This window comes from Atractosteus spatula, chromosome 26, assembly GCF_055471065.1.
Source record: "Atractosteus spatula isolate fAtrSpa1 chromosome 26, fAtrSpa1.hap1, whole genome shotgun sequence".
NCBI lineage: Eukaryota > Metazoa > Chordata > Actinopteri > Semionotiformes > Lepisosteidae > Atractosteus > Atractosteus spatula.
The window spans coordinates 4,719,102-4,731,646 of NC_142731.1; the positions used below are offsets into that span (position 1 = coordinate 4,719,102).

The window sequence follows — 12,545 nt, forward strand, 5'->3', positions numbered from 1 at the left end:
GCAGCATCCACCTGCCTGCTGAGCACAAAATCCATCTTTCCCTCCCTCACCCGGAGGGATTATCTAACTGGATGTTTTAAAATCCTCGGCAGGATTATTCCTGTTTGATGTTTGCTTCCGTAGTTCTGTCCCTGAGCGATAACACACAAGCTACAGTCCTCTCTGGTCTTCATTAACGTGATGGATCTTTTCTCAACAGGACGTATGGAAGACTTTTTAAGAAAGGATAGAGGTACAGGTTTAAAAGGTACACTTTTGAGTGAAGGGGCAGTACGCACAACATGTTTTGGGACCTGGAGGAAGGTGCTTTGTCCATCATTCAATTAATTAAGCCATAGATCTACAGTAGGGTGCAGTGAAACCCAGAATATGATGCAACCGCTTTTGTCTTGTGAGATGTCTCATTAGACCCCTGTCTCATATGGTATTCTTTTAGTTTTTCCACGAATGCATTTATGTACAATGTCTATAATTAGCGAGGCTCGAGTAGGGAACTGCTTCACCTGTGTAGGCAGCAAAGGAATAGGTAAAGGTTCATTCCGTGCTGAAAGGTAAAGTAAACAGAAGAAACACACCTGAAGAAGGCTCCACAGCTGAAATGTCGTGTTTCTTTTCATTACCTTTCAGCAAGGAATGAACCTTCACCTGTTCCTTTGTTGTCTATAATTAGTGAATAAAAAGGCAGGTGACCTGTTCCAAAGGTGAAAAAAACTGTGCAATGCTGAGCAATGAAATTTGGTAAGGAACAAAGTGTGTGAGACACACACAACGTGAATATGATACACGCTTGAAGAGCTTGAAGAGCACTCCACAGTTGTTATGTTTTTTTTTATTCTTTCTTTGCCTGCTCATTTGCAGCTGTCACACCTGCCCACTTGGACCTCAAATAAAATTCTGTACACACAGAAGCATCTTCCTCAGGGCAGCAGCGGTGGGCACTGGGCAGTTCCATGAAGCACTGTCCCCTGGTCTTCCAGGCAAGGACACGGATGATGATGGCCACACTGAGAGAGGCCATGATGAGGGTCCTCTGGTGTGGAGCTTGCCGTCATTCTCCATGAGAAATTTGCCCATTGTCTTATGTGTGTGTGAGCCCCATATCTTTTCTCCACAATGCACAGTTTCCTCCTTCCCTTGAGTCAGTGAGCCAGCTCACTTAAGCGTCAAACACCCTGCAGATATTTGTGCAGCATTGCAGAGCGTCACAAAGAAACCCCTCTGTGCTCCAGCAGGCTCTAAGTGCTCTCCGGCTCACCCCCCCCCCCATGGCAGGTACACCATCCAGGACCTGCTGGACCATACCTTCTTCCAGGAGAACAATGGCGTGCACGTGGAGCTGGCCGAGGAGGACGACTACGTCAAGTCGGGGCTGAAGCTCTGGCTGCGCATGGACGACACCAAGAAGCTGCACGGCAAATACAAGGACAACAACGCCATCGAGTTCCTGTTTGAGCTGTACAAGGACGTGCCGGAGGAGGTGGCGCAGGAGATGGTAAGGAACGCCAGGAAATGGCCAGGAAAGCTGAAGGGGCTGGTTCCTACTGTAGGCCAACCCCTGCGTCTCTTCATGGGCACTTCTTTCTGTCCCGCAGTAGCGATTTGTCTTACATTGCACTGTTTTCTGCTCTTTCTGATCAGAAGAAATTCAATTTTTTTTTTTTTGCATTTCACAATTAAAATTTCTACCAAACCGTCCTGAAAGCCCATTTTTTAAGTTAAGAACGCATACAAGCTTTAACACTAATTTAATGGGCAAACGGGATTCCTTATTTAAAGTCTTGATTCGTTGGTTCGTTTCTGGTCCCCCTGAAGTGCAAGTATTTGACCCCTAAAAAACAGCAGACCCCCTTAACTGCGTGAGGAGACCTCAGCCTTTTTTTCCAATCTCCTCTGCGCCCGAGATGTTGTCCGAATATAATTATATTAATCCACCTCCCCCTGGAAAGAAAAGGCTTCGGTGGGACACAGTGGGGATTGTAGGGATTGCATCTGATATAAAAGCTCATTTATGATGCAACTGCTGTTGGTAAAAGGCACATGCAGGGAGAGCCGTTACGAAATCTTCTTCTCCCCTGTTTTTGAAAGGGATTTGTTTTATGAGCTCTAATAAAGTTCAGATTAAGCCACAAAAATGTGAATCCCATAGGGTGCAAATAAACCCCTACTCAAGCCCTAACCGCAGCCGACCCATTACAAGAGAGCTGACATTGGCAAAGGCTATGAAACAGCTTTATTAACTATCCAGCTCTTTATTTTGACTCTTCTAGTATTTCTAGACTCTTGTGTTTGGAGTATTAGAAGCTAGGCGCAGTCAAACAGTACAACACCACAGACTCTTAGTTTACAGTGTTTTATTTGCGCTGTATTCTTACAGCTTTGACGGTTTTAACACATGTACAATATAGGACATTTTCTTCCCTGCTCTTCTTACTGTTTCCTTACAGTATTTCGTGACACTTGTCACCTTATGCTTTCTACAATTCTATGATAATATTTTAATCTATTCTAAGACATTGAAAGATTTGTAAAAGCAAAGGGTGGCAGAGTGTCAAAACATCACAGTTGACAATGTGACTATACATCGGGTTTTAATATTGTTTCATTGTGAAATGGTTCACTGGGACACTGTGGAGTTTATAGGGATAGTGTAATATACCACAGTAAACTTATTTAAAAGAGTAATGTGAACATGAAGTGGCTGGTGTGCCGTGTGTCTTTTCAGAGCAGCCACATGTAGGCGTGGCCTATATTTAGCCTGTGATCTGAGATGGATCAGCTAATACAAGACGTCACCATACCTCTGCAGTGCACAGCGGTCACGAGGGAAATTCTAGCACATTGCTCAGGGTTTAGGGAGAAGGAAGGTCATGCGTTTAATAATATAATGGTGCAGAAACCCATTATAAAGCTGGCCTCTGCTGTCGAAAGTCAGAAGTCATTTTTGATTTAATGAGAACATTATTTTTCCCACCTTCTTACTTGCCATTCCTAGAACTCATGTCGTAATCCTTGTTCTAATTTGGAAAAGCCCCTTTGTTCCCACCATTCACCTTTTTTCAAAAAATAAAAACAAGAGCTTGGTACAGATTTAATGGCAGCGCTGAATTCATAGGAATGCAAGACATTAATAATAGTTAATAAGTGTAATAATAGTAATAATTATATTAATAATAATAAGTGGGGACAGTATGTGTGTGAGGAAGGTGTAAAAATGCCCCTTTGCTGGATAGACTTTGGGCTCCATTGTGGAGAGTCCTTCACTGACGGTGTCTCCCGTGTTTGGGCAGGTGGTGCTTGGTTTTGTGTGTGAAGCCGACTACAAAATAGTGGCCAAAGCCATCCGGGACCGGGTGACGGCCATCAAGAGACAGCGGGAGAAACGGCGGCGACTGGCCGAGGAACTGAAGAGGAGGAGGAAGCAGGAAGGAGGGGGGGAGGAGGAGGAAGGGGCGGAGCAAGAGCAGGTGCTCCTGAAGCTGAATGGCCAGCCCTCAGAAAGCTCCGCCCTGGCTGGGGGAGGGGCTATCCCATGCACCCCGCCCCCTCTCACCCCCTCCAGCTCCCTGCCCTCCCCTGCCACCAGTTCGGCCGACTCTGGCATCAACGCCAGCTGCCCCCCAGAGCCCGAGGAGCCAGAGGCCGACCAGCACCAGCACTACCACATTCGCCACACCAGCTATTCCTCTGCCACATGTGAGAGATCGCAGATGTTGCCTTTGCATTTTAAAATAAGCACTGCCATGATTTAATCCAGCAGTCACGAAAAGACTCCGTGATTGTGGGAGAGTGGCTATACCCATGATAGGCAATCAGATTCACCATCCAGCAGGCTTTCCAGTTTTCTTTAATGATTTAATTGTCCGAGACTTCAGAAGAAAAACAGTCAGATGAATAAATAGGTACTGAGGTCTGGAGGTAATGATTCATCAGCATGAGTGATTCCTGAGTGACTGGGCCTTAGGCTGTTTCTGGTTCTTATCTCATCTATGTGCTGTCAGTGTCTTCTTTAAGTAAATTACCCTATTGATTGGCTGTGGCTTTACAAAGGCTTTAACAACAGAGGAGGCGAAGGTGACTAGTTGTTAATTTACTCTTCAATTTAAGCAAGCTCGTTCAGAACAGGAGTGGTTTTTAATGCGGCATGGTTCTGCATGACAATATTAAAGAGCAGAAATTATTGCCAGCCAGAGCGAAACCAACCAGGAGCGCAGGATGTTGGAGCAGTCCGGTGGTGTTGTGCGTTTCTGGTTGGGGTCCAAGCTGTTGAAATCAGCCGTAGCTGGGCTCTGGCCAGTCTGGTACAGCGGGCTGTGTCGTTCTTGGCCCCTCTGCGCCCCGGGGGCTCGTGTTCCACCGAGGCTGTCTGTCCACACTGCTTGCCAACGCCTGCCCGTGTTTCCGTGTTGTTTTGACAGCCGACTGCGAGACGGACGGGTACCTCAGTTCCTCGGGCTTCCAGGACCCCCAGGAGAGGCCCACACAGCCGTCCAGTCAGGTGTCCGTGGGCTGCTTCCCCACCGAAACGTCCCCCGTCCCTGCCCTCCGATTCCCCTCGGTGAGCAGCCTTTCCTCTTTGCTCAGCCAGCAGAGCGTCCTGTCGACATTGCCGCAGAGGGACACCTCCTCACCGCCGTGTGACTGGGCTCTGAAAACAAGGACTGTCATTTCTCTGAGTCCCTGTGTATTTTTAGCTTTCCTTTTTTTTTTACCAAATAAGTTAACGTTTCTCGAGACAGGTTGCTGATCGTTGCCGCACTTTTAAAACAAGCCATGCAGATTGTGGGTTTGTGTACCATTGATGTCGGCTGCTTTTCAAATTAGTCATCAAAGCTGTGCCACCGATGAAAGCAGGCCAGGACATGTGTGAAAGCAAAGCACGAGAGGCAGCACAGGGATAGCTTGACGGCCACGCACACTTTTTAGAGAAAGCTGTTCTCCATAGCTGCTGTGCATGCTTTTTAAAAGAATAAAGGTGACTTCTCAAATGTTCCTGCTTGAAGCCTGAGTACAGGAAAACAAGATGGAGGAATAAGTCAGTGTAACACAGGCTTCAGTGCTCAGGGTCTTCCTAGTGGCCTCAAGACAACTGTATCAGTATGGTGATACGTTTGTATGCTTTAGGAACGATGCATTACGTACTGTAGAACATTCTATATTTCTACAGAGAAGACTTTTCAAAATCCCCAAAGGCATTGACAAAGTCAACCTAGCAGGTTCCTTTACAATGAACAGAGAAACATGAAACAGAGGGCAGAAGTGGAAACTGCAGGGAACTGCGTGAAAAAATGAGACCGGGATGCATGCCTCTACCCAAAGGGTTGTGGGAGCTGTTGAAACCGATACCCTGGCTTCTTTCACGAGGAGAGGTAGAGACTGGATTAGAACCATTCTAGTGTCCTCATTTCATTCACGTTTCATCTTCCGAAGAGTCAGTTGCAGGAATCAAGCAGGGAAGTGAAAGAATGAAGACAATGGGATGAGTACGGATCAGGCAGCGCTAACAGCCAGTGGAGCTGCTCTCCAGTGCGCTGGCAGTGCGAACAGCTGTGTTCGCCAGGGAGTCTGTCGTGTTTCAGCTTTAATACATCTCCTGTATCTGGTTGGGGCTCATTATCTATCACCATCTCCCTGAGGCGGGGCCTGCAGCAGTGCTTTTTCCCTGACCTCTTTTGCTGTCATTTGAAGAGAACAGAAAATACGAGGAAGAGAATCTGGCGTCTTGGCCTCTTTTTTTTTGCACTCCACAGTTGTCTTCTCCGCAGAAGCAGTGGTTTTGTCAGCACAAGTGTGTCGAGTGTAGCTCTCCCTGTCCAATGGCGGGATTCTAGCCCAGTTTCCCAGGGGCTCTGAGCTCAGACAGCAGGAAGCTCCACCAGGACAAAAGACCGGCTCCTCTTCCACATCAGAGTCTTATATTATCGGGATTTCGGGGGGTATTATGTCACTTCTGAAATACCTGTAGCTGGGAAGAACCTATACATTTATGCACAATCTTACATTGTAACGGTCCTTCATTGTTCAGTAGGCCAGCTGCACTGTCCTCCTGCATGTTCTGTATCTGATGCCGTACCCAAGACATCGGTTGATTTTTTTATTTACTCATTTTCTTTTCCAGATGTAAACCACACTTATGTCTGTCTGCTGCTGTTTTCTCCCTAGAGCATTGCAGTGTCTCAGGATTTGGAGCGAGGTCAGTCCGGACCAATAAGTGGCTTTTCCTCCCCAGTAGACAGGTAACCTGATGCCTTTAACCCTTTAGCAAAGCATAAACTGGAAAAGAAAGTTCACTCTGTATAATAACTGCCACGTAATGCCTAGTAACATTAAATTTCGAGGTCCTGCACAATCTGCCTGATCGTATTTTTAATTTTCCTGCAGCATGTTGTTTATAGGTTAAAATTTGCAGCACGTGTTGTGTTCAGTGCTAAATGGATTTTTTTGTTTGGGGTTTTCATGATGAAAGGATTAAAGTTTCTTTCGCAAGAGTACGCCAGTCTGGTTTGATGTAGTTCAGCAGACAGAGCCCTGCCCAGCTGTTGAGATACTGCAGGAGAGAATACAGCTGGAAAAAATGGGTTAGCTAAGTAAACGCTGATGGGTGTTAAGCCCAAGTCTGTAGGATCATATGCCTTAAAAATGTGCCAGAGTGAAATAGAAGCCCACAATGAACCTTTTAAACTAATGAGTACTATCAGTCCATTTTGTCTTATTGCATTTCACAGCTGGACAACAACATCGTGTTGTTCCTGCTGAAGTGTCTTTGATGTCACTTGTTTAGAGGAAGGTGCTGCAGCCTGCTGTGTGCTGCGTTGTGCTAAATCACACACTTAATGCTCCCCCAGGCCTCTGACACGTAATGGCTTCAGAGTAGTGCCGTCTTTCTTAGTCACTGGAAGATGCTTCTCTCAGTTAGTATGGGCCCAGAAACCTTTCTAATGTTGTGTTTAATTACACCAGATGGAGGGATGTGTGGTCGCTGAAAGCTTTAATAATGAGCGTTTCCTTTGAGCGAAGAGCCTGTTAATGGGTTGCTCCCGGGGGATGCATTTTCACATGGATCAGACCAGGGGCTTTCAGTGCTGAAACGCACTCAGGACTCAGTTCTAGAAGTACTCTGCACACAACTAAAATAAATACTACACTTTGAAACCATGGAATACTTTACATTTAGAGATAAATCCACTCAGAACTTTTTGCACCTCAAAATGATTAGTGATAGGTTTTCAATTAATGAGAGTGTGAAAACATTTACCATTAAAATATATATATAGCTATATTACCATCAGGTTTTTCCAAATAGGTATTAGTTGTTATAGTTTCTGTATAAGCAGTGATTCTTATTAGCTCCCATTGTTCACGCTGTGTGGTCCTTGGACCTGCAGGGGGCTGATGGGAAGGCGCTTTCCTACAGGAAGTCTGTCTGTTTTCGCACTGCTCCTCTTTCCACTGTGGTGAGGCCACATATCTTGACTTTCCGACCAGAGCTGTGAATTGGCAAATGAAAGAGGAGCTTGATCTGTTATTGGTCTTGTCAGAGGGCTCACTAAGAGGACCCTGGCTGACTGGAGCTCACCCAACATCATGGCCAGGATGTCTAGAACACATATGGATTAACTCGTGCTCTGAGCCAGTACGTTTCAGCCAGCCTGTTAGAAGAAACATGGTGAAGTGCGGTCCTCATCGATCCTGCTGCTGAGCTCCTCAGACAGGCCAACCGGCAGCTGACCGATTCTCATATGACATCACATCCCGTAGCTACGCTTCTGATGTGACGTCCGGCCTGAGTGACGGGTGCGAGGGCCTGCCGGGGTCGGAGAACAACGCCAAGCCCCAGGCCAAGCGCACCGCTGCCAAGCTCTCCAGGAGGAGGACCCGGTCCCGACTGCGCATCACCAGTGTAAGAGCACCGACAGCAACACTTCCAGGGCCATCCTGGCTGACCTGGTGCCATCCGAGTAGGACAATGTGGACATGTTTTGCAGAATGTCCTTTGAAGACACAGAATAGCATAGCATTTCTGCTACAAAATTTTTTGCGATTCCCCCCCAAAATACAATCAATTATCCATGAAATGCTAAGAACTTTTTGAATTTGTATCTTGCAACGTTTATTTTCATAAGAAGCAAAGCGATTTATGATCAGGAGTAAATAACTCTTGAACTCCCCCCTCTTACTCAAGGTAAGATTTGCGCTGCAGTCCAGTAGGCACATTTTAATCCATGCTCTACACTGTAGGTACATTTTTAATATTACATATGCGCTACTGTATATGAATTACCAGCTTTTGATACTAATAGTGGTGTTTATGTTATTGTCAATGAGGAGATTGCGACTAGGTTGTGCATTTTAGTATAATGGAATACATGTGCGTGTCTTGAAGCGCCTGTAATTTTAGTGGAAAGCAGTGCAGGGAAGCAGAGCATGGTCCTGCACTGAACCCTGCGTTCCTCAGCTCACTTACAGCCTCCAGGGGCTCTGATAATCACACCCTCCACCCCAGTGAACAGAAGAGGATACACATTCCCACAGCAGACCTGCTTGTCACCAGACGTACAAGGAAATGCATTGAAGGGGGTTCTTTCTCTTTCCCATTACAAGTCAGACTCATCAGCTTCTCTCCTGTCTTTCCATTCATCTTGGAGGCCAAAGTCCTGAATGGAAAATAGTAGCAATTGGACCTCTGCAGAGCATTCCCCAAGACGGCATCTTTTAATGAACGGGCAGTTTGTCTCGCAGGCTGTTAAACATAAATTCTTATGATACTAGTTGTCAGTTGGCAATGCCAAGTTTTTGTTCATAGGTGGCTTATACAGTAGCTCAATTTTACCCTCTTGGCATCCGTACTCTACAGTTACAAAGCAGGTGTGAAACACCGCTCACCTCAACTCCGATTCCCTGCTGGCGATTCGAGCAAAATCTGTCTCCCCTCTTCCGCACAGCTCTCGGACAAAGTGGACAGGGTGGTGGAGTGCCAGCTGCAGACGCACAACAACAAGATGGTGACTTTCAAGTTCGACCTGGACGGAGACAGCCCAGAGGACATGGCTGCCGTCATGGTGAGCTCCCCGGACACCCCAGCCCAAACAAGACTGTACAGGAACGAGAAAGGGGCGTTAAAAGTGTGAACCCTAAACCTACACCACGGGCACCCTGTATTCCCATAACCAGAACTGGTGGCTGGTAGGAGAGACGCTAAGACACTCTGATTCTGGGTGAATAATGAGGTAGGGAGTCCAGCAGGAGACCAGGAAACCAAACCAGATCAATTAGGCCACCCTAATTTACATGCTTTTCGAAGATGAAGGCAAACCAGACCCCTCAACGAAAACCCATCCCAGCTGTTAGCGCTGCTGTATTATTGTCACCATTAGTAGCTGTTGTGGTGTTTGAGTGGCTGTAGTGTAATCCGTTACACCTGGCAGGCTGCAACATGGAGGAAATACTGAGCCATTTTCATGTATTGTGCGAGGCGATGAAATCGGTACAGAACAGCAGGGCAGGCAGCAGGGGTGGGGCAGATATCTACAGGTGCAGTTGCAACAGGTGAGTGGTTATGAGAAGGTGCTGGAAGGTGTTGAATGAGAAATTGCACTGAAGTAACCCACAGTATATGTTGGCATGGCACTAGGAAAATGTGTTTCTCTGGGTGCAAACAGCTTTAAGTATTATACAGATTAAGCATTTAAATTAATCAAGGTCTGTTTCTGTTGCACGTCACCACTAGACAACCAGACTGTAAGGACTGCAGATCTTGTCAGAACAAAATAACGTGACATACTGTAAGTTGAAAAGACAATCAAAATTTCCAAATCAAAAGTAAATTGAAGGTTAACTGTCCTATGTAGCTTTACTGCTTCTGTATGTTCTGCTGTGTATCCCTGAATTCTGTATCCCAGTTGTTTGTTGCCTTTGTCCACAGTGGATTGATGTTTATCAGGGAATCTTGGCAGCATAGGACTCCACAGAGCTCATAAAGGGAGAATTTTATTAGTGCTGCATCTGAACCAAATTAAAAGGTGGTGACAGAGTCCATTAGCTGTCAGGTAGCTGTCTGCCTTACATGCAGAAAAACAGAGACGTGCATATTAAAATGAGCACTCTGAAGGAGAATTCTGTTTTCCTAACAATACTTCCTCTTGTCCATGGTTTAAATATCCATCTGCTCGAACATCTGCCCCAGATTCTATATGATGGGCAAGTAGTGCCGTTTCATTCTGTGTTTGTATATGTTTTATGCTTGTTGTTATGTTACATACTTGTTACTTCTTCAAAGCTTGTAGTATTAATATGGCCTTGTGAGTACAATCTAAATCACTTAATTACAATCTCTTTATCAGCAGCTATTTCAGTCTTATAATAAACCTTCTGAGTAGTTGTCCAGGCTCTGGTGACTGTAGGATATGAAACTGGTAAGGCCTGTGCACAGAAAACAACCTGTTTCACATGTGCACAAGCAAAATTACACGTTTAATTTGCAAAAAAATGCACACAGCAGCACTCGCAGCGGTGGTGATGTCCACGCACGGCACGGCACAGCACGGGAAACGAGCACCACACCCACAAAACCACTCAGGCATGCCGGCCTCTTCCCCGCTGAACTTCCCGTTTCTGTGCCCTTTTGTGTCTGTCAGGTGCACAACGAGTTCATACTGCCCTCGGAGCAGGAGGGCTTCATCCACCGCATGCGTGACATCATCAAGCGGGCCGAGGCCCTGATGCGGAAGGACGCTCAGGGCCGCGCGGACGCGCAGGCGGGGCTGCGGCTGCCGTACCTCAGCGGGGCTGGGAGTCTGTCCGCATCGCAGGTCAGTCAGGGCACTGAGCGTCCGGACCCAATGGCGGGGGACCCAATCTGATCGGACAGGGGTCTGTAGTTTGATTCTGGTTAAACACACTATGGGGATACCCTGATGGGCATTTGGGGCTCTTTAATTGGACAGAAGGCTTGATTATTACTGCAAAGGGCGCTGTCGAGATCAACGAAGAGATCAGAACGTCCCAATTCCTACTGTAGTACACTATAAAGCTGAAGTTCTAGGTACATTGCTTGCTAATTTTCCTATGGAACATCCAAGAGCACAATCCCATATACTGTAATTTAGAAAACAAAACAAAAGTCCACTGTCCGGACCTAAAAAAAGTAAGAACATTTTGTGATTTCATGGGGCTCCTGAGACCTGCCGTTTGCTGAGCAGTGTGTAATTACCTTGGCTGAAATTGAAGCCTTTCTTGGCACGCGATCAGCACGACTCTGTGATCTGCTGATTGAATCCAGGCGTCTTTCACCAAAGAAGCCTCCAGGATGTACTCCTCTCCTCTGAGCAGGGTGCTGAGTGAGGGCCTGATCCTGCTAACTCTGCAGGGCCATCATTTCAGCGCAGGCTTTGGAAAGATTCCCTAATCAGTGTGGTTCAGGAAATTCAGATCACATACTTGCAGCAACAAAGTGGTGCTTTACTGTAATCGTACTGCAAATGTACTGTCCTTTACTACATACTGCTGTGCTTTTACAAGGATGTAGCCTGCCAGCGAACTTAAGCGGATAATATTTTGTGACATTCACCCATTGCCTATAATCACTCTCCTTTGCCATCTTCCAGCCCAACCTGCACTCATACGGACTGGCTCGAACCCACTCCTCATCCTCACTGCCTGGTAGGTCCCTTTAAAGGGAAACTTTTGGAAGAAGGGAATTTTGAGTCAAGTAACTTGCTTTCTCCAGTGCTGCAAGCTAACAGAAAAAGGCTCTTTTGTTTGCACGCCGAAACGGGATTAAGTGTGCGCTGCGCTCTCCGTTTCTGCAGCTGAACGCCTTCCATGTGCGAGAGGTTGCCTCACGCTGTTCCTTAGCGCTTCATTTTTCTTTAGACTTTGGCGAAAAGCTCTGGACAGACCCGAGCGCTGACATGCCCGCTCGCGTCAGTCCTGTCGCTGCTGCTGCTGCTGCTGTTCTTATTGCCCCGGGGGCGACTGAGAGCGTGTCTCTGTCGGCAGAGTTTGGGTGTGCCAGCCCCAGCCCGGTGATACCGTCTCCAGACCGCGGTTCTGCGGGCAGCCCGGTGCCAGAGGGGGCCTTCTTCATCGGCTCAGACGTTACCTCACCTGGACTCCCCCTGCGCTCCCAGTCCTTCCACCAGAACCCAGGTACGGCAGTGCCTGCACTAAAGAGACCCGGGATTGTCTTCTGCCGAGCCTGTACTGCCCCCTTTTCACCAGAGCCCCCCGAAACAGCTCCCACGGGACTGGCCCATACAAAGGAAGCAGTCTGGAAAGTCTTGGCAGGGTATTAAAAACTCGTTGTGCGGTGCGGCCCGCTCCAAGCTCTCGGGAATATTGTCTTAGCGCTTAGCGGAACGCCTGCACCTCTGCAGCACCTCAGAGCCCCTCACAGCACCTCAAAGCCTGGCTCTGTGTTTGTGTTCCAGGAGCCTCACATGAGCAATTACCTCACCACTGGCTGCTTGCTAGAGAGCCCGTTGCTCAAGGACAGGGCCTCCCGAGCATTGTAACGCATATTCCCAAAACTCTCCAAGAAAGCTTGTTCT

At 47.2% G+C, this 12,545-nt stretch overlaps 1 protein-coding gene across 1 annotated transcript in view; it reads left to right on the forward strand.

Annotated features, from left to right (window-relative positions):
• The window catches only part of LOC148814648 (serine/threonine-protein kinase WNK4-like), a 71,556-nt gene that overhangs the window by 48,208 nt on the left and 10,803 nt on the right, over positions 1-12,545 (forward strand). The window contains exons 6-14 of the mRNA XM_088906232.1: positions 1,273-1,492; positions 3,288-3,693; positions 4,416-4,555; positions 6,160-6,233; positions 7,756-7,897; positions 8,940-9,056; positions 10,632-10,805; positions 11,601-11,655; positions 11,995-12,144. Coding sequence (XP_088762358.1) covers positions 1,273-1,492; positions 3,288-3,693; positions 4,416-4,555; positions 6,160-6,233; positions 7,756-7,897; positions 8,940-9,056; positions 10,632-10,805; positions 11,601-11,655; positions 11,995-12,144 — 1,478 coding nt within the window. The remainder of the gene's footprint in view (positions 1-1,272; positions 1,493-3,287; positions 3,694-4,415; positions 4,556-6,159; positions 6,234-7,755; positions 7,898-8,939; positions 9,057-10,631; positions 10,806-11,600; positions 11,656-11,994; positions 12,145-12,545) is intronic.